Source organism: Scyliorhinus canicula, chromosome 20 (genome assembly GCF_902713615.1).
Source record: "Scyliorhinus canicula chromosome 20, sScyCan1.1, whole genome shotgun sequence".
NCBI classification, from domain to species: domain Eukaryota; kingdom Metazoa; phylum Chordata; class Chondrichthyes; order Carcharhiniformes; family Scyliorhinidae; genus Scyliorhinus; species Scyliorhinus canicula.
The window spans coordinates 56,176,827-56,204,102 of NC_052165.1; the positions used below are offsets into that span (position 1 = coordinate 56,176,827).

At 44.3% G+C, this 27,276-nt stretch overlaps 1 protein-coding gene across 2 annotated transcripts in view; it reads right to left on the minus strand.

Moving 5' to 3' along the window:
* Positions 1–7,070: 7,070 nt before the first annotated feature.
* The window catches only part of LOC119955142 (structural maintenance of chromosomes protein 1B-like), a 296,162-nt gene continuing 275,956 nt past the window's right edge, over positions 7,071–27,276 (minus strand). For both annotated transcript variants that reach the window (XM_038781060.1, XM_038781059.1), the window contains 3 exons: positions 19,805–19,874; positions 9,519–9,629; positions 7,071–7,660 (listed from right to left, as the gene is read on the minus strand). In XM_038781060.1, coding sequence (XP_038636988.1) covers positions 7,559–7,660; positions 9,519–9,629; positions 19,805–19,874 — 283 coding nt within the window. In that variant the 3' untranslated portion in view covers positions 7,071–7,558. The remainder of the gene's footprint in view (positions 7,661–9,518; positions 9,630–19,804; positions 19,875–27,276) is intronic.

Genomic DNA, 27,276 nt, shown 5'->3' on the forward strand with positions numbered 1-27,276 from the left:
GCCCTTGCTGAAGAGGGCCGCCTTCACCCGGTTGAATCCAGCACGCCTCTTGGCCAGCTCCGCACCCAGGTTCTGGAAGATGCGTATCACGCTGTTCTCCCACCTGCTGCTCCGTTCTTTTTTTGCCCACCGCAAGACAAGTTCCTTGTGCGAGAAGCGACAAAATCTCACCACCATGGCCCTCGGTGGTTCATTCGGGTTGCGCATCCTTGCGAGGGCTCTGTGCGCCCCGTCCAGCTCTAGGGGTTGAGGGAATACCCCCGTCTCTATCAGCATCTTGGACACGCACCTGACCCCTCCACACCTTCGGGGAGGTTCACAATTCTCAAGTTCTGTCTCCTGGACCTGTTTTCTAGGTCCTCTAGCCTCTCCTGCCACTTCTTGTGGAGATCATCCTGCGCCTCCACCTTCAGGGCTAATACGACCAACTCGTCCTCATGGTCGGATAGCTTTTTCTCCATCTCCTTAATCGCTTTTCCTTGTGTCGCCTGAGTTGTGATAATTTGGTCTATTGATGCCTTCATCGGGGCCAGCATGTCCTTTTTAAGATCAGCAAAGCAGCCCCCAAGGCGCTCCTGTGCCCATGCGCCCTGATATATACTGGCCGCCATGCCGTGCCTCGGCACCTGCTCCGTACGCTTCTGTCTGCTGGGACTTAAACGCTTCACCCGGCCACTCCTGGTCCAGCTATCCATACAACAGTGGCAGTGTTCACTTCACCAATTTGCCCCAAAAAGTCCTTGGAAACTCCTGCAAAAGGTCCAAGAGTCCATTCCAGACGGGAGCTGCCAAATGCGAGACCTACTCCTCCATGGCCGCCACCGGATGTCTCGTCACTGCTTCTTCAATGGCTGTGGCGAGATCTTTTCACAGTTGTTCCCTCTGTTGCTAGAATTCAGCTTTAATAAAGGCCCTCAAGTCAGCTTAAAGCCTTTAAGTTCATCCTTCTCCCGCCTGCATGCTGGAAGAGGCTTTTGTCTTTGCTGCAGCTTCAGCCAAATCTTTCAGTTTCTGCCGGGTCTGGTAACCAAGAGACTTACCATTCCTGGGGGAAAGTAATCCTCCAACATTCACCTATATCTTTTCATCAAAATGCCACCCCGTATTGATTAAAAAAGAGCTCTTTTCTGTAACCTTGGGCAGGAGCTGTCTTGTGTGTGACCACTTACTCCATGGTCTACACCGGAAGTCCTGTTTGCTTTTACTCAGTATTGTTAGCAATTGACTAAACACGTTTTTGTAATACCTTTGACCAATTCAAAAGTAAGTAATTTGAATTTAGTGAGGTTTACAAAATCTACTCCATTCAGATCCAGTCATGACTGTTCTGAAAAAGCATTTGACGCTACATGCAAAACCAAATCCATCTTGACATTTCATTTACCCAGATCTGGTTAGAGCCAATTGCTTTCTTTGATTTCCCTTTGGCTACTGAGAAAAATTAAATTTTTTGGGGCTCTGAGCAAGTGAAATGAAAATTGCTTATTGTCACGAGTAGGCTTCAATGAAGTTACTGTGAAAAGCCCCTAGTCGTCACATTCCGGCGAGGCTGGTACGGGAAGTGAGTCATCTTGTGTCATCGTAAAACCACTTGAGATTGTTATAGATTAATTTACTGGTCAATACTGTACAATTGCTTCTGAAAGAGTGTTGACTGCATTGCTTGCTGCTGTTGAAATTGCTCCGTTGATAACAAGGTACACTGAACTCAGCCCAACATGACCAAAAACAAATATTGACACTATTTTTGCATTGATTTATCAACCTATTCAATGTTCCATGCCACGTTGATTGATGCATGGTAGCACAGTGGTTAACATTGTTGCTTCACAGTGCCAGGGACCTGGATTCGATTCCCGGCTTGGTTCACTATCTGTGCGGAGTCTGCACAAGCTCCTTGTGCCTGCGTGGGTTTCATTTGGGTGCTCTGGTTTCCTCCCACAAGTACCGAAAGACATGCTTGTTAGATGAATTGCACATTCTGAATTCTCCCTCCGTGTACCCGAAGAGACGCTGTAGTGTGGTGACTAGAGGATTTTCACAGTAACTTCCTTGCAGTGTTAATGTAAGCCTACTTGTGACAATAATAAAGATTATTATTATTGTTGATAAAATTATTTTAATGTCAAGTCTGAAGCAGTCTGCATGGGTCTCACCCCCACAACCCAAAGATGTACAGGGCAGGTGGATTGGCCGCGCTAAATTGCCCCTTAATTGGAAAATAAAATAATTAGGTACTTTAAATTTATGTTTCAAAAGTATGAAACAAAAACATAATCCCTACTTGTTGCTGTGCTAATGAGTATGTAAAGTAATTGTTAATAGATAATTAATACAGCATTAGAAATCACTGCTCAAGAATGACCATTGAGTACAAGGTTCTTGTTGCGTGTTTGCTAACTTCAATCTTCTTGTCTGACCCCTTCCAATAGCTGATAACAGCTAGGAGCAAAATTTGAAATCCACTTGTTTTAATAAAAATAAAACATTTTGTGTTTCAAAAGATCTGTATTACAAATCATTTTCATGGCATTTTGTACAGTATACATATATTAGGCCAGCATTTTATCTGAAGGAAATTACATATTTTTCACCCCAAAAGGGATGCGTCATGCCTGTTTAAAATATGTATTTTCTTACAAAATGTTTTTTTGTGTTTGCTTTGTAAAGTTAGCAATAATGCCAAAATTACCAAGTGGGGGTACTTTGACTAAAGATCAGTGCTTTTCAATAAACAGGAATGTAGACTTTGCGGTAATTTTATGAGGTAATGAGTCTTAGTTTAATTATATTCAAGATCCTCTACAAGGAAGATTGAGTGGAGAAGAATAGTGAATAGTTTGTCTGATTTTTCTATAGGTTTTTTAATTAATCAGAAGTGATCCTGCATTGATTTAAATGAAGAATTATTTGAAGAAAATTAAAACATGGAAAGAATTTGCCTGATGAAGATAAATGCAATTAAAATTTGAAGCCATTGATTTTGGGCCCGAATTTATGCCTTAAAATCTATCTAACTGGGCAGCAGAGTGGCGCAGTGGTAGCACTGCTGCCCCACGGTCCCAGTTTCAATCTCGGCTCTGGGGCACATTCTACCCGTGTTTGCATGGGTTTCACCCCCACAACCCAAAGATGTGCAGTGTAGGTGAATTGGCCACACTAAATTGCCCCTTAATTGGAAAAATGAATTGGGTACTCTAAATTTATTTTTAAAAATCTATCTAACTAATATTGCATCTTTATAATTGTAGGCATTTTTCAGAAGGCTTTCAATAAGGTCCCTATTATGAAAATTGGGACGTTACAGATTACATAGAACGTACAGTGAAGGAGGCCATTCGGCTCATCAAGTCTGCACTGACTCACTTAAGCCCTCACTTCCACCCTATCCCCCAAACCCAATAACCTCTCCTAACCTTTGTGGACACAAAGGGCAATTTAGCATGGCCAATCCACCTAACATGCACGTCTTTGAACTGTGGGAGGAAACCAAAGCACCCGGGAGAAACCCTCGTGGACACGGGGAGAATGTGCAGATTCTGCACAGTCAGTGAACCAGCGGGGAATCGAACCTGGGACTCGTGGCGCTTTGAAGTAAGTGCTAACCACTATGCTACTGTGCTGCCTCACGTTAACGGTGAACTTGACATGAAAACAAAATAACAGACAAGTAACAAGACTAACAGGTGTCTAGAAGAATAATGAGATTGATTTCCCCAGTAACAATTTAAGCCTTGTTTACCAGAGATCAGTGAGGATAACTTCTAAAGGCAAGGAATTTGAGGGATGTAGACCGCTGCATCCACAGGGTGGAATATCAAAGAGACTGAACAATATAACTGCTGGCACCCTCATTAGGGAAGTAGGCTGGTTCCATCTATGAACTGAGTCACGGAGAGCTGATCCATCAAACATTTTGAGCAACGGCAGATTGCTCCAGAAAGACTTGGTTTTAGAACATAAAACATACAGTGCAGGAGGTCATTCGGCCCATCGAGTCTGCACTGACCCACTCACTTCCACCCTATCCCCGTAACCCAATAACCCCTCCTAAACATATTGGTCACTAAGGGCAATTTATCATGGCAATCCATCTAACCTGCACGTCTTTGAACTGTGGGAGGAAACTGAGCACTCGGAGGAAACCCACGCAGACACGGGGAGAACGTGCAGACTGCACAGACAGTTACCCAGCGGGGAATCGAACCTGGGACACTGGCGTTGTGAAGCCACAGAGCTATCCACTTGTGCTACTGTGATGCCCTTTTGTGCCTTCGCTGAACCAGGAAGAGACATTTCCTAGACTTAAGTCAACTAAGTGGTATTGTGTAACTATTAGCTGGATTTGACCAATATAAAGTTACTAAAATTGGATGTTGCTTGGGAAAAAGGGTGTCTCAGTGAGTTCAGTAACATAAATATCTTTTGGGAACAAGAGGTAACTTCAGCTAAAATGGCGTATTTGGTTATAATAATAATTTTATTATTGTCACAAGTCGACAAACATTAACACTGCAATGAAGTTACTGTGAAAATCCCCTTTTCGCCACAGCATGTTCAGGTACACAGAGGGAGAATTCAGAATATCCAATTCACTTTCTTTCGGCATGTCTTTCGGGACTTGTGGGAGGAAACCAGAGCACCCAGAGGAAACCCACGCAGACACGGGGAGAACGTGCAGACTCCACGCCGACAGTGACCCAAGCGGGAATCAAAACTGGCGCTGTGAAGCAACAACGCTAACCACTTTGCTACTGTGCCACTAACATACTTGAGTGTCATAGTGTATATGTAACTTTTTCCTTAAACTTTAATAAATATTCTGTATTAATATTTACACTGACTGCACTGGTTCCTCACTGGGTTGTACATTGTTCCTCACATTATTTCATACAGATATGCACCACTAAGAACCAGTGTTTCTAGTTATCTTTCTGGGTTTTGAGACACTCAAAGTGGGGTTCTTAACAGTCCGTCACAAGGACTTCTGGTGACAGCTATGCGGTGAGCTTCCGCCAGGGAACTTGGTTTTTGGTTCTTTTCGCCAAGTTTATGGGTGATGTTTGGGGGGGGGGGGGGAATTTGTGGAGATAAGGTCCCCACATAAAAGTAATGTCCAACAAATATAACATGAGGCAGCAGTTGAGCTTTGGTGGTGGAGAACCTGGCAGAGGCTCTTGCTGTGACTTTGGTCTCTCCGTAGACAGCCATGATGCTGGCAAGCTTCTTGGCAGATTAATTTAAAAAGCAACAGCAGGCTGAGAACCTTGAGAAGGCCAAATCTGTGCCTCCTTAGAGAAGACGAATTGGAAGGGAGAAGAGCACGGTGCACACGGGTGCAGCAAGCAATTAGGAGGGGAAATGGTATGTCAGATTCCATCGCAAGGTAATGTGAATGCAAATAGTAAAGATGTTTTGCTGCACTTATGTAGAGCCTTGGTGTGACTGCAACTGGAGTTAGTCTCATCTAGTAAGCATGTACTTGCGATAGAGGGATGGTAACAGATGTTCACCAGACTAATCCCCAGGATAGTGAATTGTCTTTAATTCTACTAATTAAATGGCAGAGCAGGCTCGAGAGGCTGCAAGTCCTGCTCCTATATGTTCTTTCGTGGTTTAGCAGTAATAAATGGAAGCTACACAACAGTGAGGCAAAAATGTCATGTTCAAGGCACAGATCTTACTTTATTAATATGGTACTATGGCTGTGTTTTTTCTTTTTCTCATTTGTATAAATTAAATGACTAGAAGCCTTGGAGAAAAGTAAAATATCAAGTACAAAATATTGAGAAAAATATTCAATATATTCAGAACTTTTTATGATTTCAGACAATGAAACATTGCATTACTAAAATTAACTCTATCCCACAGCTGCTTAATCACTATTTAATCCCAAATCTTTTTGTAATTAATTCTTTCATTCTAAAATGGAAAATAAAATGGTGCTAATTTTTTTGCCATCTTGTTTACTTTAGTGTCCTCAATTCATTGCTGTGTTTTGACTGGCTTTTGTCCATTCCCTGCCTGTCACCCTTTGCATCAGCTCCTTGATGTCCTGACAACCATCTTATCAATATTAATTTATCTCTGCTAGTTGCTACAGCCACCCCAACCCCTTTTCGCTTTTATGCCTCGAGCAACCTTTCTCTAGGGCACATCTCTGCTGTTGCTGCTCATTTATCAACTCAAATACTTCTTTTCACTTCGTCTTTCTGCTTTCCTCCCCCAGGCTTTCTTCTAACATCTTCAACCTCTATCACCTAATGTTCTGGTCCCTGCTGGATCTATATTTGTGGCTACTCTCCCTTCTCCAGTAAAAAGTGATAAACAAAATGAAGCCTGCACTTTTCAGCCAGCTTTTTTTTTTAACCATGCTTCAAAAAAATCAATTGGCTTTAACAATAGTATATAAAATTATCAGCAGTTGGGCAAACAATTAGCATTCTGCAAACTATTGTTAATTAATACATATGTAAAAGCTTTAAGAAATAAACTCAAAATAAAGAAAGATAACACACACTGCTTTATTTAGTTCAACCTCTTCTGCAAAATTACTATGTGTGTAATGTCACAGATGTTTCATGTTTTTAAGATTTGTTGATCTGTCAATTTGGGCCTGTTTTTGTACATGGTATTGTTCTGATAACTTTAGTACCTTAGAGGATGATGAGGACTGGCTGACTGGTTAACATGCCTAATATTGAAAATTATTGCCAGTTGGATTGTGATGTATGCTTGGCAGGTATTGCATCTGAACATTGATGTACAGATTTCTAAGAGCTGGTACCTAAACAGCTTCCTAGTGCATGGAGAATACATAAATGGCAATCTTTCAAACGGAATGGAAATCCACAGGTAAACTAGGTATGATTATGTATTTTTACACTTCAGTAAATGTGTTGTCCTATCTTTTGTCCTCTTATTCCTTGTTGCTGAATTACAATATTAAGTGTTTAACATTTTATATATCTTGATTTATTTATGGTCCCAATTATTATAGTTCCACTACATTCAATTACACCAACTCATATTTTCAAAGACCAATGTGATTGCGCAGCATCTAGTTATGATGCAATTCTCTACATAGTGTGACTGAGTCAACCAACTGTGTAAGGATTTTAGTTATTCTTAAAACCAATTGCAAATTATGCCATTTTGTGTAAATTACCTAACCCCAAGAAGATGCATCTAATAAAGATTTGAGTAAGAGTCTGCTCTGAAGATGGCTGACCATTTTTGCATTTTTATGATTTTATATACTCAAAATAGTGAGGAACAAGGAGCCTTAATAAGCAGCAAATGATTGACAAAACAACACTTTCTTGTATTCTTCCTATTTAAAGTTTGTTGAACCAACCAAAACATGTGACTTTTTGAATAAGAGTTCAATAATTAATTTTCCATTCAACAAATGGAAACAATTTTTAAAATACATGTTAACAGACTTGCTAACAAAGAGACAACTACAGTGCTAGATAACAGGCAAAACATAACTGCTTAGCTCAGCAATTCGTATTACATCTGTGAACTTGAAATATTTACACTGAATTAATTGTATTTAGTCTTCCTGCTGAGGCCGCAGTGTCTCTTCCCTTCTGGTGTTTTCTGGGTAACTGGTAAGATCGAAGGTTAACAGTTGACTGGACATGCATTCACCTTGCTACAATAAAAACTAAAATAGTTAATTTTCACATTTGCTTAAAGTTGAAAAACGTTGACATTTATTTTGTTTTATCTTCACTGCTTTGCAACATGAGAAAATATTAATTTAAGCTTCTGAATATTTACATTCAAGCAATTAAGATAAAGGCATTGATGTGGATAGCAATCCCCATGGGATAATTTTCCATGATTTAACAACCTTAGTAGAAAACTTAAGCAGTGAAGGGATTACTTTGTTTTCTAATTTCTCTGCCAAAATATTCATGGGACATAGATGCAAATGCACCTCTGAAATACGGCAGGTAACCAAAAGGTTGGAATTATTCAGGCTAGAAATGAGTTGATATTTTATGTCTGCAGTCAGAGCCTGTGAACATGACACATACCTTCTGGTTTGATACGTTATGCGGGGACCCCTTTTCTACTAATTTAAATCAAGTTAGATGCAATTCTAATATAGATGTATTTTAGAAGCATTCTAGTAAAAGGAATCTGACTTTAGGCCCAAATTGTCAGGCACCGTTCCTAAATACTGAGAATAGAAATTTATCTCCAGTTCATAACCTTGCAAAGATAGGTAACTGGTCTTACCTATCCACAAAACACACATTATCTCCATATACAGAAGGTAGACTGTGAGACCCCCATCTTTAAAAGTTTGTTTGCTTTCCTTTCATTCTCATTCAGTTCACCGATCCTATTCACCCATCTACTCTCTCTTTCTGTAGCCGTCTCCACTTTGATCTCCGTATCAATACTCTTAGCTCTCTTGCTTTTCTCTCCTCTTTGTGGGGGGGTCTCTTTCTCTCTCCTCTTCTTCTGACCCTTTTGTTAGTGAAGATAGTCTTATCTAATGTGGAGAGCCACTTTGGTCCATGTTGCAGAGAGGGAAATTCATACTAAACATTTGTGGGTTGATATGAAATTACATTCCTGATTACACGTTACACATTCCTGATGGGCAGCCTATACTGGTAGGAATGGATTTTTGAGAAATTGAATGGCAGACAGACTGCAGTGCTGGTAGGCAATGCTCTGTGCCACACATGTAGGTGTAAAATTAGCCATCAGGTTTTGAGTAAGATATGACTGCTATTATCTAAGCCTCTTCTGTCACGTAGATGTATATGGATCTGTGATTTGTTCCTGTGGTAATTCTTGCTTCAAGTTTGAATGTATTCTCTCCCTCACTTTGCCATAATTTAATGTTTACACTTTTTTTTTTACCCTTTGCAGAGTTTCCTATCACACCTTCATCTTGCTGTCTCTTGCCCAGGCAGCCTTGCAATCCCACCTCCAATTTTAAGAACGCTATTAATATTTAATGCCTGTTAAAATAATGTAACTTTACATATCCATGCAAGAGAGGTAGGTTGGGATTGCACAACACAAATTGAAAAGAAGTGTTGTATAAACGATGATCAAATCGATACTCAAACATATTGAGGGCCTCTGTTGACAGCCTTGTTCTCTTGCCAAATAGAAGCAAGATATTGGACTGCCTGGGTACGCTGTGTTGTCTTGCAGGAGCCTTGGCCAGATATCTCCTAAAATGGCAAGATCCAAATTTTTGCATAAAAATGGCTTGCCACCAGGCCTTCCAGCAGTAGGTCCTTCTTTAAAAATTGCATTGGGTGGATTGTGTGATTAACTCTTTGCTCACAAATTTTGTGGCATAACTGCCAGAATTGCCCAGTGAAACCTGTGACAATCACAGTTTGCAGTTGAAATGCCCAAGTACAAGTGGATTAATCATTTAAGCACTGAAAATTGGCATCTTTAAATTAGAACACATAAATACACTGCAAAGTTTTAATTGTAAAGTCAAAACTAAATGTAACTGGTTGGAATAGTACCTCTGGATAAACTCCAATCAGGGCATCAGCTTTTGAATAGAATTCCTCTTTGAGTGAGATCACAATCACTTGAAAGTTCTTCCTGGATTGATCTCTGATGTAATTTGTAACCTGAGCACAAGAATATATATGAAAAGGACAGATGAGACTGGCAGACCCAAAAGTGGTCAGCCGATCTATGAGGCAGTGCAAATTTCTGCAGTCTCCACCTTACCACAAGTAATAATTTTTTCAAAACGTCAAATGCCAATGAGCAATTTTGGGGAAATTCATCTGGACACCATAAGAATATTGATCAAGCATCGGGTCAGTTATGATGTGAGCTCTTTCCTTAAGAACTTGCCACATCAAAGGAACCTGTTCTAGGGGTGACAACTCAATGAGAAATGGTACCTTTGCGTGTAATCTAACGCTTGTGTATTTTATAGGTATGCCTGTCATCCTACATTTACAATTGATTTCAAATAACCAAATTTGGTACATAGATTTGTGTATCAATTTTGTTCCCAATTAAGGGATGATTGGATTTGTTTATTGTCACGTGTACCGAGGTACAGTGAAAAGTATTTTTCTGCGAGCAGCTCAACAGATCATTAAGTACATGGGAAGAAAAGGGAATAAAAGAAAATACCTAATAGGGCAACACAAGGTACACAATGTAACTACATAAGCACCGGCATCGGATGAAGCATATAGGGTGTAGTATTAATGGGGTCAGTCCATAAGAGGGTTATTTAGGAGTCTGGTAACAGTGGGGAAAAAGCTGTTTTTGAGTCTGTTTGTGCGTGTTCTCAGACTTCTGTATCTCCTGCCCGATGGAAAAAGTTGGAAAAGTGAGTAAGCCGGGTGGGAGGGGTCTTTGATTATGCTGCCCGCTTTCCCCAGGCAGCGGGAGGTGTAAATCGGAGTCAATGGATGGGACAAAATCTCCAATTTAGTGTGGCCGATCCACTTACCCTGCACATCTTTAGGTTGCGGAAGTGAGATCCACACACACACACACACACAGAATGTGCAAACTTCACAGAGTGACCCGGGGCCGGGGTCGAACCTGGGTCGGTGCCGGGAGGCAGCAGTGTGACTGCACCACCGTGCCGCCCAGGCCTTTGGACCCAAGTTAGTCAATATTATCAGATCTAATCACACTTTCCAGCTCTTGGTCCGTGGCTCTGGGATAGATTTTTTAAATTTACAGTGAAGGTTTCTGTCACTCTTAAAAACAAATGTGAAACCAGTAAAAACAAGCAGCAGCACAGTAACATTTGGTGTGCTATTCTTAAAATTCATGTGTTATAGATCAACATATACATCACAAATATGAAAATATCTTCTTTTAAGGTACTTTGTAAAAATGTTTCAGCCAAGCTCTCCATTTTCCATAGTGACAGAACTCAATGAAGCCCCTTCCTACATCCGCCCACATACTGTAATTAGCTCCAAGTGCACCACTCCCACATTCATTCCCTCAGTAGACCCTTTCCTGAACTATCTCTCTCTTTCATCAGCTCCCCAGGCCCTTAATTCACTCAGCTCTTCCCTTCCCCACCCAGACCCATTTACTCATCTCTTCTCCACCCCAACACACTAACCTAGATTTTTACCTTTCGCAGGGCAAAGGAGCTTGGGTCAATGGAGATCCAGAACCCATTTTAAATAAATAAATAATGTTTATTATTGTCATATGATCTCATAATTAGGGATCCTCTCGGAAGGAGTGATCACAATATGGTGGAATTTAAAATACAGATGGAGGGTGAGAAGGTAAAATCAAATACTAGTGTTTTGTGTTTAAACAAAGGAGATTACAATGGGATGAGAGAAGAACTAGCTAAGGTAGACTGGGAGCAAAGACTTTATGGTGAAACAGTTGAGGAACAGTGGAGAACCTTCCAAGCGATTTTTCACAGTGCTCAGCAAAGGTTTGTACCCACAAAAAGGAAGGACGGTAGAAAGAGGGAAAATCGACCATGGATATCTAGGGAAATAAGGGAGAGTATCAAATTGAAGGAAAGAGCATACAAAGTGGCAAAGATTGGTGGGAGACTAGAGGACTGGGAAATATTTAAGGGGCAACAGAAAGCTACTAAAACTATAAAGAAGAGTAAGATAGAGTATGAGAGTAAACTTGCACAGAATATAAAAACAGCAAAAGTTTTTACAAATATATAAAGCAAAAAAGAGTGGCTAAGGTAAATATTGGTCCTTTAGAGGAGGAGAAGGGAGTTTATGGGAGATGAGGAAATGGCTGAGGAACTGAACAGGTTTTTTGGGTCGGTCTTCACAGTGGAAGACACAAATAACATGCCAGTGACTGATAGAAATGAGGTTATGACAGGTGATGACCGTGAGAGGATTGTTATCACTAAGGAGGTAGTGATGGGCAAGCTAATGGGGCTAAAGGTAGACAAGTCTCCTGGCCCTGATGGAATGCATCTCAGAGTGCTAAAAGAGATGGCTAGGGAAATTGCAGATGCACTAGTGATGATTTACCAAAATTCACTAGACTCTGGGGTGGTCCCGGTGGATTGGAAATTAGCAAACGTGACACCACTGTTTAAAAAAGGAGGTAGGCAGAGAGCAGGAAATTATCGGCCAGTGAGCTTAACGTCGGTAGTAGGGAAGATGCTGGAATCTATCATCAAGGAAGAAATAGCGAGGCATCTGGATAGAAATTGTCCCATTGGGCAGACGCAGCATGGGTTCTAAAAAGGGCAGGTCATGCCTAACTAATTTAGTGGAATTTTTTGAGGACATTACCAGTGCAGTGGATAACGGGGAGCCAATGGATGTGGTATACCTGGATTTCCAGAAAGCTTTTGACAAGGTGCCACACAAAAGGCTGCTGCATAAGATAAAGATGCATGGCATTAAGGGTAAAGTAGTAGCATGGATAGAGGATTGGTTAATTAATCGAAAGCAAAGAGTGGGGATTAATGGGTGCTTCTCTGGTTGGCGATCAGTAGCTAGTGGTGTCCCTCAGGGATTCGTGTTGGGCCCACAATTGTTCACAATCTACATAGATGATTTGGAGTTGGGGACCAAGGGCAATGTGTCCAAGTTTGCAGATGACACTAAGATGAGTGGTAAAACGAAACGTGCAGAGGATACCGGAAGTCTGCAGTAGGATTTGGATAGGTTAAGTGAATGGGCTAGGGTCTGGCAAATGGAATACAATGTTGACAAATGTGAGGTTATCCATTTTGGTAGGAATAACAGCAAACGGGATTATTATTTAAACAATAAAATATTAAAGCATGTTGCTGTGCAGAGAGACCTGGGTGTGCTAGTGCATGAGTCACAGAAAGTTGGTTTACAGGTGCAACAGGTGATTAAGAAGGCAAATGGAATTTTGTTCTTCTTTGCTAGAGGGATGGAGTTTAAGACTAGGGAGGTTATGCTGCAATTGTATAAGGTGTTAGTGAGGCCACACCTGGAGTATTGTGTTCAGTTTTGGTCTCCTTACTCGAGAAAGGACATACTGGCACTGGAGGGTGTGCAGAGGAGATTCACGAGGTTAATCCCAGAGCTGAAGGGGTTGGATTGCGAGGAGAGGTTGAGTAGACTGGGACTGTACTCGTTGGAATTTAGAAGGATGAGGGGGGATCTTATAGAAACATTTAAAATTATGAAGGGAATAGATAGGATAGATGCGGGCAGGTTGTTTCCACTGGCGGGTGAAAGCAGAACTAGGGGACATGGCCTCAAAATAAGGGGAAGTAGATTTAGGACTGAGTTTAGGAGGAACTTCTTCACCCAAAGGATTGTGAATCTATGGAATTCCTTGCACAGTGAAGCAGTTGAGGCTCCTTCATTAAATGTTTTTAAGGTAAAGATAGATAGTTTTTTGAAGCAAAAAGTGATTAAGGGTCTGGTGTTCGGGCCGGAAAGTGGAGCCAAGTCCACAAAAGATCAGCCATGATCTCATTGAATGGCGGAGCAGGCTTGAGGGGCCAGATGGCCTACTCCTGCTCCTAGTTCTTATGTTCTTATGTAGACTTACATTAACACTGCAATGAAGTTACTGTGGAAAAACCCCTAGTTGCCACACTCCGGCCGGCACCTGATCAGGTACACGGAGGGACAATTTGGATGTCCCTCCAGAAAGGTTTAGGCACTTGAATTGCATCTTCAAGAGGCCAATGCACTGCTCGATCATGCTCCTGGTCGCTGCGTGAGTGGCGTTGTAGCAGGTCTTGGCTTCTGTGACCTTGGTCTGGGAGCCAAAGGAGCCAAACCTTCAGCTGGGAGAGGGCGTTTCAAACGTCAAATGTGTCAGGATGAAGGTGTCGTGCAAACTACCCAGATATCGGGTCCAGACAAAGAACAATACAGCACAAGAACAGGCCTTTCGGCCCTCCAAGCCTGTACCGGTCATGATACCAACCTTTGCTGAAACCCTCAGCACTTCCTTCTGCCGTATCCCTCTTATACGCACCCTATCCATGTGATGTGAAGATGCCTTTTAAATGCCGTTAATGTATCTGCTACCACAACCTCCCCTGGCAACGCGTTCCAGGCACTCGCCACCCTCTGTGTAAAAAAAACCTGCCTCGCACATCTCTAAACTTTGCCCCAAGGACCTAAACCTGTGCCCCCTGGGTGAATGGAGTACAGTCTTTCTCTTTGTGCATATTGCTTTGTAGGCACTTCACATCAATGCTGTCATGTACCAGAAACAGAAATGTTTCCTTCCCCATGTGTAGCTTGTGTGATCATAAGCGGTGCATCCTCCAGGTTAAATGCTCACTTATCCTAGTAGATTTGTTTGTTCTGCATCAGGTTTCTCTGTAATATCCGATGCACTGACAAATTGAAGGGCAGCTACTAGGGACAATTTATTCATGCTTTATGTTTCCAGTCAGAAACTAATTTACTTCTTCACACAGCCATACAATTAGCATCGGTATCCTCAAGCAAAATATTACATTGTGGACCACATTTAGGGTGATATGCTCCATGTTACGCTTAGGTGGGAAACTGAAGAGGGGCCTGAGGTGAAGGAAGAGGAAAGCTGCAACCTAGATCTCGGGGTTCTTCATGATCAGATAATTCATGAGTGATACCAGTATTATCATTGGGGGATAATATAATGTTCACTGGACATGTTCAAATCTGACCCTCAGCAGACACGAAATAAATTTAAACTCAGTTGTTTCATTAAACAAACTTGTAACAAAAAGTTATCAGCAATTATGATCATGCAATGACCAGAATGTTGCTTAAAAAACCCCACCAGATTCACCCCAATCATTTCCCAGCCTGGTCTACATGATTCTAGATCCACAGGAATGTGTGTGGCCTAGCAAGCCACTCATGTGCATGATAATAGTTACAATGTACTACAACAATAATGTGAGGTGGACCACTTGGCTGACCTCTGCACCAGATTTGGACACAACAAATCTGCCTGCTTGGCCTTGGAGACCTGAGGGCCTGTGTCAAAAGAGGGAAAGCTATTTCAGACTGGACAAGCGACCACCTGACAAAGTCAAATTCACTGAACCATTACCTTTTAGCTAATAGACGCGATGCACCGGCTTTGGCCCTGGTGGTTCCCCATGGTCTGCCCCATGGTGTTGGCGCCCTCAGCGACGCTCCTCAGTGACTGGGACATGTTCTGCATTGCCCCAGCCATGCCCACCTGCGACTGGGACAAGCTCCACAGCGCCTCGGCCATTCCCATCTGACAGCGGGACATGTCCTGCAGAACCTCATCAAAGTTAGCCTAGGTGACATTTCCCAGCGATGCAGTCATTCTTCCAGGGAGAGGCCAAAAACGAAATCCGCACTGGGCGCCAAATAGTTTATGATGCAATCAGCCCATTCTCGTCGGCGAAATCAGGATCTCACTGTAGCATCGCGAGAAACCAATTATCACCACTTCAACCCCATTTCCATACAATCAACGAGAGTGACCCCATATCCAACGGCCTCCTTTCATTCAGTGGTCTTCCCAGCAAGTGCTCATGCTTGCGCCGATTTGAAAAACGTGAACCTGGGGAAAGGGCTTCTAAGGTGAGCCGAGGAGGTGAGTAGCAATCTTTGCTGATGGGCAAAGAGCTAGGGTATGCTAGGCTAGCCTCCCCGTGCTCGGCAAGGGGTGAGGGACCCTCCGGAGGGGTGGGCTGCCGTGAGGGGGGCTGCAATCGCTTGCGTCATCACTACACCAAGGCCTGGATCCTACTCTGGCTGCGCGGTTGAAGACTATCGCTAATAAGGAATTGGTAATCGTGGGAAAGTGAGAACTTGACACATGGCAAGTGGATTCCTGTGGGTGGGCGGGCCAGGTAGCATGTGGGAGTCATTGGCTAGCATTCCAATTGCACCTTGATGCCAGGACACTGTGCCTGAACAGTCGGGGAGGCAACACCACACATGCAGCAGCCAACATCCGAACACCCAGGTGATGGGACACAGCTCCGGGGACATGTCCATGGCCGGAGGCTGGGTGAGTGCCGCGGGGAGGGGGTTTGCCGAGAGAGATGGGAGAAGGGTCCGGGGGTCAGCCCGCATTGCGAAAGAAAATGACAGGCGTCATAATGGTTGCATACGAGTTGTTTAATGTGCTGTACATTCCCAATAGTGCTGCAACCCCCCCCCCCCCAACCCCTCCAAAAAACCCCTGCAACTACCCCTCCCACCCCGTGCACTCAGTGATCCTCAGTGGTTCGAGCCCCAGCTGCCCCTGCATCGTCTGGCTCTGGCAGCCCGGTGGTTCCCCACCATGGTGTCGACACCCTCAGCGATGCTCCTCAGTGACTGGCACATGCTCTGCATTGCCCCAGCCATGCCCACCTGAGACTGGGAAAAGCTCCACAGCATCTCGACCATCCCCATCTGAGAGCGGGACATGTCCTGCAGAACCTCATCAAGACTAGCCTGGGTGGCATTTCCCAGTAAGGCGATCATTTTTCCAAGACTCTTAGCCTTGGCCGTCATCGACTGAGCGACGCCTTGGACACCTTCACTCATGTGCTGACGTTGTGCACCAGGCTCTCCACTGTGGTCGCCATTCTAGCAGTGTTGGCCATGGTGCCACTCATTGCCAGCACCATCTCCTGCGCCCTTAGCCTATGTGACCCCTCCAAGCGGATATGGATGCGCTAGAGTGATGCATCTCCCTCTGAATGTCCCGGCCGCTCTCTATTATCTCCATCAGCTCCAGGTTCTAGAGGCTCAGCATCAGGCTGGACCCAGCTGGGTCTTTTGATCCAGCAGCCCTCCAACTATTGTCTCGCCTGCAGGTTCCTGCCTTCACCAGATGTTTATCAGCAGCAGTGTGGTGATCACCACATTGTGCCCCAAGAGTCTGACCATTAACGTGTCCCAGCGAGCTGTGTGTATGGGCTGATGGAGGGTGGGGTTGACAGCTATGCCGCGTACACGGTGGTATCCTCTGAGCTGTCCTCCGAGGTGTTTTCCTTGGGAGTCAGGAGAGGGGGTCACCCAGGATGGACTGGTGACGTCGGCTGGAGGACCTGCATGAGAATGGAACATGGTCAGTGGGAGGAATGGGTCAGTCAGTAAGGCAATCACTACTCCCATTTGACTGGTCCTCAGGGTGGGGCCCAGTGGTTCCTAACCTCTGCGGTGTCCACCAGCTTCCAAGTGTTCTTGGCTACCCCAGGCCTGCTTCTCGAAGGAGGTGAGGATTCTCAGGTCCGGCACCCCAACGCCAGTCCCCTGCCAATTGTGGGAATGCATTTCCTGAAGAGACAGAGAGGGCATCGTTAGCCACACGCATGGTTCAGTGGTGGGAGAAGGGGGTGTGAAGGTGGGGCTGGGGGTGTGGGAAGGTCACTTGGAGAATTGGATGGTGCGCGGTGGTGGTATCTAATCACTCGTGCTGCCCGATGTCGGTTGTTGACCTTCTTCCAGGACTGCTGGCAAGTCCCCGCTGGAACTAACAACTGCTGCCACCTCATTCCAGGCAGCACTGGCTGCCTTGTGGCTCACCCTCTGGTACCCCTGGGGAAACAGGACATCCCTCCTGGCCTCCACCGCGTCCAGGAGCCTCCCGAGGTCAGCATCCCCGAATCTTGGGGCCAGCCTCTTGCTGCCATTAATTCGACCTGGCTGGGATTGGCTGAGCAAATGCAGTTGAAGTGCTGCTTGACGTCATTAGCCGGGGGGTGGGGGGTCTGGCAAGCGCCGTCCCGGCGAATCAGCAAGATGTTATTTACGACGAGAAGCCCGTGAGTACTCGTTTAAGTGGACCAATTAATTTTGAATTGCATTGCAGGTTTCGCTGGGCCTTGGCAATTCCCACTCGCTACAACACTTGCAAACTTTTCCAGAGAATCGTGCCCAATGCCTCAGTATCCTCCACACCATTCCTGAGTGTTTCCTGTCCAAGCAGGACGCGACAAACATTTCGACGTGTACATCCTTCGGGCTTCTGCTCAGGCTGCCCCATTTTTAAAATATTCGTTCATTGGCATGGGCATCACAGACTGGACCAGCATTTATTGCCCATCGCTAATTGCGTTTGAGGGGACAGTTAAGAGTCAACCACGTGACTATCGATCTGGAGTCACATGCAGGCCAGACCAGGTAAGGACAGCAGATTTCCTTCCCTAAAGGACATTCGTAAACCAGATGTGTTTTTACAACATCAATAATGGTTTTGTTGTCATCATTAGGCTTTTCATTCCAGATCTTTATTGAATTCATATTTCACCATCTGCAGTGGCAGGATTTGAACCTGAGTCCCGACAGCATTATTCTGGTTTACTAGTCCAGTGACACGACCACTATGCCATAACCTCCCCATATTTAACTGCTCTGCATTCTTGTTATCAATGTACCGAGGGCGGGATTCTCCGTTGCCTGATGGCGATATCGTAATCAGCGATGGAGTGAAGAATCGATTCCGACACTGAAATCGGGGCCGGCACCGATTTGACAACAGTCAGCCATGCTCCGCCCCCTCCAAAATGGGGGTCATTGCATTGCGCGCTGTTGCAATGGCATTGGCACGTCATCGGGCAGCCCTATCACGATGCTCCGCCCCCGATGGGCCGAGTTGCTGACAGCACGGGACACGTGTGGTCTGAGCCGTGCGGGAACCCAAACTCTGTCTAGCGCCGCCACGCTCGGCCGGGATCCGTGAGCTGGCTGGGTGGGGGTGGCTTCTGTGAGAGCTGAGTGGGTGTGGTCTGGTGTGCTGTGGGGTTGGGTGCGCGCACGGCTGCACCATTTTGTATGGCGCGACCGCTGCAGCCAGTGTGTATGTGCAGCCAGGAATCTGGCCATTCTCCTGCCGATGTTGACGCAGGAGCTGGGATTTACAACTGATGCCGGTGCTAGCCCCTCACCGGTCCTGGAATCAATGAGGGTTTCCCGCAGATTTTTTGGTCATAAAAGACCACACATGCTCTGCTGGCGTCAGCACTTAGCTGCTGAAACGGAGAATCCAGCCCCTGATGCGTGCAACCAGTGAACACTATGAGGAGCACCAGTTGCACCCAACAATCGTTTTAAACAGCAGGCAGTATAAATTTGATGTGTTTTCTGCATCTGAGTCAACAGACAGGTTGGTTAACCATGCATTGTGATTTCTGGAGCTGATTTGGCATCTTATCAAGCTAATGTTGGATTTGAAGCAGAATTAAAATGTAAGTATTAAAAAGTTTAAACATGCAGTCCTCTGCCCAATAGCTTACTGCAACTGACCCGGTCCAAAGACTACATTTTTAAATAAGAACATGGACCACATTAACAGGCCATTCAGTCCAACCAGCACAGTTTTGCTCCACTCAAGCCTCCTCTCATCCTTTCTCATCTAATTGTCTATGCCATGGTCCCTTATGCTTATCTCTCCTCCACTCAGTGTCTCTATATAATTCGCCTCAGCCACCCCCTGTGGTAGAGTTTCATATTCTCTGTGCAAAGAAGTTTCTTCCAAATTTCCTGTTTGATTTCTTGGTTACTACTTTTATGTCAATAGCCTCTAATTCTGCTCTTCCTAGCAAGTGGAAACACGCACGTTGTGTACTCTATTAAAACCTTATTATTTTGAAGATCTGTAAAAAGCTACCATTTAAAAATTTCTATTCAGGAGAAAAGAGACCCAGACTGTTCACCTTTACCTAATAGGTGTACCTTCCAATTTCTGCAGCATTCTTATAAGTCTTCTTTGCACACTCTTTCACATCAAGATTTGATACAACATTTTAATTTATCTCTCTAGAAATAAACTTTGCTTAATTGGAAAGCTTGGAATTAATTGGCAAATTGGTATCAGCAATTGATGCGATTGCACACTGACAACACTCAATGCTTACTTTTCCGATATTTGTATTATCCAAAGCAGCATCAACTTCATCTAGCACAAAGAATGGGGCAGGCCGGTAGCTGAAACAAACACATTTGTTAAAAATTACTTCTTTGGTGAACATGAAACATAATTCTATTGTAGTATTCAAAACTGGCAAAATAATTGAGAGTTTCACTCTCAGACTGGAGTTGTGAAATTAGCTGAACTTGACTAAACTGACTAATCAGGGTGGAACTTCATTGTAAAAGACTGGTTTCAATAATAAATAATAAAGGTATAAAAGATGAAAACTGAAAATTATTTTATGAAGCAATTTCCTCATTAAATGTTAATTTTCACTATGTCGTGATCTGTTTAAATGTATTATAGGGAGGTGGTAGTGTAGTGGTATTGTCTCTGGACTAGTAATCCAAAGAAGCAGATTAATGTTCTGGGGTCCCGGGTTAGAATCCTAGCTTGGCCGATGGTGAAATTAGAATTTAATAAAAATCTGGAATTAAAAGTCCAATGATGACCATGAAACCATTGCTGATAGTCGTAAAAGCCCATCTGGTTCACTAATGTCCTTCAGGGAAGGAAATCTCCCATCCTTACCTGGTCGAGCCTACATGTGACTCCAGACCCACAAATCAATGCAGTTGACTCTTAACTACCCCCACTCCCTTGCTGAAATCGGTAGCAAGCCACTCAGTTCAAGGGCAATTAGGGATGGGCAACAAATGCTGGCCCAGTCAGCGATATCCACCTCCCATGAATGAATTTTTAAAAAATGACAGTAATCTGGACAGGCAACAGCCATTTTTGATAGTTGGAGATGGAATTGTGGACACAGAAGTTGAACAGTGAATATGAACCATGAATATTATTTACTCCAGTTAAGTCCTCTATTTTTTATTTTGAAAAAAAAACCAAATCCTGCAATTAGTTTTTCTTTTGTTTCAATTTCACACACAATACATCAGATCTAATCTCTGTAGTCCTGCCACATCCAGATATGAATGGCGTTGGTCAAATAAACAACAGAGGAATCTCCACAAGTATCCCCATCCTCAATGATGGGGAAATAATGATGATCAGTGCAAAAAACAAGGCTGAAGCAATTGCAACAATCTTCAGTAGCAGTTTGAGTGAATTATTCATTTGAGCCTCCTCCTATGGCCCGCAGCATTACAGACGCGCAATCTCGGCCAATTTGATTCACTCCATGTGATATTTAGAAACGACTGAAGGCATTGGATACTGCAAAGACAATGGGTCCTGACAACATTCCAGCAATAGTTTAGAAGACTTGCGCCCTTAGACAAGCTATTCCAGTACAGCTACAGCACTGGCAAAAGTGTTTAATAAGGTACTGCACAAAAGGCTACTTATTAAGATGATGTTGGGGATAGTATATTAGCATGGATAGAGGATTGGCCAACTAATAGAAGACAGAGAGTTGGGATAAAAGGCATTTTCAGTGTAGCAACCTGTAACGAGTGGAATGCTGGGCCACAATTATTTACAATATATATTAATGACTTGAATGAGGGAATTGAATGTACTATTGCCAAGTTTGCAAATGACACAAAAATGGGTGGGAAGGCAACTGGTGAGAATGACACAAAGAGTCTGCAGAGGGATGTAGCGGTGGTCCTCGACTCTCCCACAAGAGAAACAACCTCTCAGCATTTACCCTGTCAAGCTTCCTGAGAATCTTATACATCTCAGTAAGGTCGTTTCTTATTCTAAACTCCAAATGAGTTCAGGCCAAACCTACTCAACGTCTCATAAGAAAATCCCTCCATGCCCGGGATCAACTCTTGAGCCTTCACTGGACTGCCTCCAATGCCAGTATATCTTTCCTTCGATAAGGGGACCAAAATTGTTCACAATATTCCAGGTGTGGTCTAACCAATGCCGTGTATAATTTTAACAAGACTTCCCTATTTTTATACTACATTCCTGTTGAAATAAAGGCCAACATTCCATTTGCATTCCTTATCTACTGAGCTTGCATGCTAGCTTTTTGTGATTTATGCACAAAGACACCTAAATCCCTCTGTGCTGCAGCTTTCTGCAATCTTTCTCCATTTAAATAATATTTAGCTCCTTTATTCTTCCAACCAAAGCACATAACTTCATTTTCCCACATTACATTCCATCTGCCAGGTTTTTGCTCAGAAAATCTGAGTAAGGGGTCAGAGATGAGGGGCGCGATTCTCCCAAAGGGAGACTGAGTGCCGACGCCGGAGTGAAACCCAGAGTGTTTCACTCTGGCGTCGGAGGCCGCTCCTCGCCCCCTATTCTCCACCCCCCGGGGGGCTAGGAGCGGCGTTGCGCGAATCTCGGGCGCCGGGCCTTGACGCTTGCGTCAAAGCGGCGCGCCGAGAATGACGTGGCCGGCGGCACCTAAGTGACGTCAGCCGCGCATGCGCAGGTTGGCCGGCTCCAACCCCCGCATGCGCGGTTGCCGTCTTCCCCTCCGCTGCCCCGCAAGACATGGCGGCTTGATCTTGCGGGGCGGAGGGAAAAGAGTGCGTCTCTTAGAGACGCCGGCCCGACGGTCGGTGGGCACCGATCGTGGGCCAGTCACCTCACGAGCATGTCCGTGGTGCTCGATCCTCTCTCCGCCCCCCACAGGCCCCACACTTACCTGGCGCGCGATGTTCACGCCGGCAGCGACCAGGTGTGGTTGCCGCCAGCGTGAACGGGTCGGGGTCGTCAGGCCGCTCGGCCCATCCGGGCCGGAGAATCGCCGGGAAAAACGACGAGCTGCGATTCTCCAGGGTGGGGGTGGGAGAATAGCAGGGGGTGCCAGGGCGGCGTGGCGTGATTCGCCCGGCCCTCCCGCGATTCTCCCACCCGGTGTGGGGAGCTGATAATCGCGGCCGAGGAATTCCTTCTCTCAGAGGGTAGTGAATTTGTGGAATTCTTTAGCAGAGGGCTGTAGAGGCATGTCTCGTTAAGCATGTTCAAAGCTGAGACAGATTTTTAATCGGTAATGGACTTAAGTATGGGGATAAGGCTGGAAAGTGGAGTTGAGGATTATCATATCAGATCAGCGATCACATTCAATGGCAGAGAAAGGCTTGATGGGCCAAATGGCCAACATCTGATCCTACGTCTTATGGCATCGACCAGGCAATGTGTAAAACTGCCCAACTATGTCCTGTCAACAAAAAGCAGGGTAAATCCAACCTAGTCAATTACCGCCCCATCAGTCTACTTTTGATTATCAGCCAAGGGTCGTCGACAGTGCAATCAAAGCGCACTTACGCAGCAATAACCTGCTCATTAACACTCAGTTTGGGTTCCACTCAGCTCCTGACTTAATTACAGCCTTAGTTCAAAAATAGACTCTCCACTGGTTACAGTCATACCAAGCACAAGAAGATGGTTGTGTTTGTTGGAGGTCAATCATCTCAGTCCCAGGATATCACTGCACGAGTTCCTCAGGGTAATGTCTCGGCCCAACCATCTTCAGCTGCTTCATCAATGAATGCCCTTCCCTCCATCATAAAGTCAGAAGTGGGGATGTTTGCTGATGGTTGCACAATGTTCAGCACTATTCGTGGCTCCTCAAATACTGAAGCAGTACTTGTGCTTGTTTGCAACAAGACCTGGACAACTTGCAGGTTTGGGCTAATAAGTGACAAGTAACATTCATGCCACACAGTGCCAGGCATTGACCATCTCCAACAAGAGAGAATCTAATCATCTCCCCATGACATTCAATGGCATTGCCATCACCGAATCCTCCATCAACATGCTGGCGGTAACATTGACCTTAAACTGAACAAGCCATGTAAATACTGAGGCGACAAGAATTCCATGGAGAGCAACTCACCTCCTGGGCGGGATTCGCAATCCCACCAGCCCCGTTTTTCAGCACGGCGCACCCTCCCGTCAGTGGGATTCTCCTTTCCTGTAGCCGGCCAATGGGGTTTCCCATTGTGGGCCGCACCATGCCAACGGGAAACGCGAGGGCATGGGTGTGCTGCCGCAAGGGCGGAGGATCCCACCAACGGCGAATCCCGCAGCCTAACTTTCGAAAGTCTAACCACCATCTACAAGGCACAAGTCAGGAATGCGATGGAATACTCTCTACTTGCTCCAACAATACTTAAGAAATTCGAGACCATCTAGGATAAAATAGCCCATTTGATTGGTATCCCATCCACAACCTTCAACATCCTCTACCTCCACCACCAACACTCAGTGGCAGCAGTGTGTACCATCTATAAGATGCACTGCAACAACTCACCAGGGCGTTCTTGCTAGCACCTTGCAAACCAGTGATCACGATCACCTAGAAGGACAAGGTCACCATATACATTGCAACACCATCACCTGCAAAGTTCCCGTCAACTCACACACTATCCGTGTAACTTTATTATCATTCCTTCACTGTCGCTGGAACAAAATCCTGGAATTTCCTCTCTAACAGTGCCGTGGGTGTACCTACACCACATGGACTGCAGCGGTTCAAGAAGGCAGCTCACCATCATGTTACATTTTTAAAACAATTTACGTCTCTTAAAGAGTTATAGGGATTGTGCTCACCTAAATATGACCAGAGTCAAATTTCTAGACCAAAGGTATACTTGGTATTGAATCTGCTATAGTTTTCTAAGGTCAGCATGTGTGGAGACAGGGAATCGGTAGCAGAATGGAAAGCGAGGTCATAGAAAACTGAAATCAAAAAGATTAAAGATGGTGACGCAGATTATCAAATTGTGCCATGTGCCACTAAGATTGGTGCTGAAACCACTGCCTTTCACCATTTGTATTAATGATTTGGACTCCTTAAAAAAATATTAATGGGATGTGGGTGTCACTGGCGAGAGGAGTAATTGCCCTTGAGAAGGTGGTGGCATCTTCTTGAACTGACTTCAATCTGTAGAGTGCCCACAGTGCTGGTCGGGAGGGCGATCCTGGATTCTGACTGAATGATGAAGAAGGAACAGCGATATATTTCCAAGTCGGGATATTGTGAGGGGAATTTGGAGGCTGTGTTGTTCCCAGGTGTCTTCTGCCCGTGTTCTTCTAGGTAGTAGAGATTGCAAGTTTGGAAGGTGCTATTGAAGAAGCCTTAGTGAATTTCTTCAGTGCATTTTGCAGATGGTACACTGTTGCTGCCACAGCACACTGATGGTGGAAGGAGTCAATGTTTAAGGAGGTGCCAATCAAGCAGGCTTTGTCATTAATGGTGTTCAGCTTCTTGAATGTTGTTGGAGATGCACTTCAGGCAAGTAGATAGTATTCCATCTGACTCCTCATGTGTGCCTTGGATGGGCTTTGAGGAGTTAGGCGAGTTTCGAGCCAAAGAATACCCTGCCTCTCTGACTTCCTCTTTTGGCCACAGTATTTATGTAGTTCGGATAATTGAATTTCTGGTCAATTGTGAATTCTCAGATGTAACCGAAGGTGTTCAGCTATGGTACTGCCAGTGAATATCAAGAGGAGGTGGTTAGATTCTCCCCTTTGGAGCAGGTCATTGCCTGGCACTTGTGACACTGAATGTTACTTGACACTTAACAGCCTAAGCTTCTATGTTCTCCTATTCTTGCTGTATGCAGGCATGGACTGCTTCACCAGCAATCATCAGCAAACATCCCCAGCTTTAATCTTATGAGATGGAAGGTCATTGATGAAGCTGTTGAAAATGGCTGGGGCTAGGACACCAACCAGAAAAACTCATGCAACAATGTCCTTGCCCTGAGACGATTGGCCCCAATACCCATAAGCATCTTCTTTTATACTAGGTCCGACTCCAGCCTGCGCTGTTTCCCCGATTTCCACTCAAGATAATATTAATGTGGCTCCTCAAGATCACATTCAGTCAAATGCTACATGGAGGTTGAGGGCAGTCACTCTCAAGTTACCTCTGGAATTCAGCTCCTTTATCCATGTTTGAATCCTGGTTGTAATGAAGTCTGGAGCCAACTGGGTCTGGTGGAACTCAAAGTTAGTATCAGTGAGCAGTCCTAATTGATAAAACTAGCGATGACATGCTCCATCACTTGCTGATAGATAAGAGTAGATGGGACGGTAAATGGCTGGAAATGATTTGTCCTGCTTTTTGTTATCAAGACATACCTGGACAATTTTATACTTTGTTAGGTGGATGCCAATGTTGTAGATTTACTGGAATAGTTTGACTCGACAGGCCAGCTAGTTCTACAGCACAAGTCTTCAGCACTGTAGCAGCATGTTATTGGGACTCGTAACTTTTGCTGCTTCTAGTGCACTCATTTCTTAATATTGTATGGAGTGAATTAATTTTGTTCAAAACTGGCATCTGTAATGGAGACCCTCAGGAGATGGCTACGATGGAACAACTAGTCAGCACGTCTGACTGCAAATGGTGGCAAATGTTTCGGGCTCTTTTTTTGCATTGAGCTGGGCTCCGGACTCAGTAATCAGATGCATAATTTACAAGATTTGCAGGTGACACTAAATTGAACATTATAGTCGATGCAGAGGACTGTGGGGAAGAAAACTTTCATAAAGGTGCAGAATAATGTAGAATTAGCAAATAAACTTCAGTATAATAAATGGGAGGTAGTACGTTTTGGCAGGAGAAATAAGGAGGCCACATAATCCTTTCAAAATAAATGTCTAAGATGAACAGAGAAGTTTACTAATATATGAAATAGAAGCAGAAAGCAGTTTGGCCCCTTGAGCTTGCTCTGCCATTCAATAAGGTCATTGTTGATCTGTTTGTTTAGAATTCTATATTCTCATCTCTCTCCCCCCTGCGAAAACACACACACACTGATAACCTTTGATCCCTTGCCCACAAAGAATTTATCTTGCCTTAAAAATATTCAATTATCCCCACCTCCACTGCCTTCTGAGGCAGACAATTACAAAGCCACACAGCCCCCTGGGAAAAATAAAATTCTCCGTATCTCTGTTCTAAAAGAGTGACCTCTAATATTAAAACTGTGCTCGCTAGTTCTGGACTGGCCGACAAGAGGAAATACATTTTCCATAACCATATTGTCAAGACCATTCAAGATCTTACATACTTCAATCACTCACTCTTCTAAACCCCAGTGGGAACAAGTCCAGCCTGTCCAACAATTCTCATAAGACAATCTGCTCATTCCAGGTATCAATCTGGTAAAGATCCACTGAACCGCCTCCAATGCATTTACATTTTTTTACACTAAGAGACCAAAACTGCCCACAGTACTCCAGATGTGGTCTCACCAATGCCCTGTGTGACTAAGTATAACAACCTTACTTTTATCCTTCTTAATTATTTTCTGTATCTATATACTAACTTTTTGTAACTCATGCACGAGAACACCCAGACCCTTCTATCCCTGGAATTTTCAAATTGTTTTCCATTTAAGTAGTACTCTGCCTTTTTATTCTTCCTGCCAAAGTGAACAACTTCACATTTTCCCCTATTGTACTCGATGGCTGGTCTAACTTTTGCCCACTCATCACACGTCTATATTCATATGCAACCTTTATGTCGTCTTC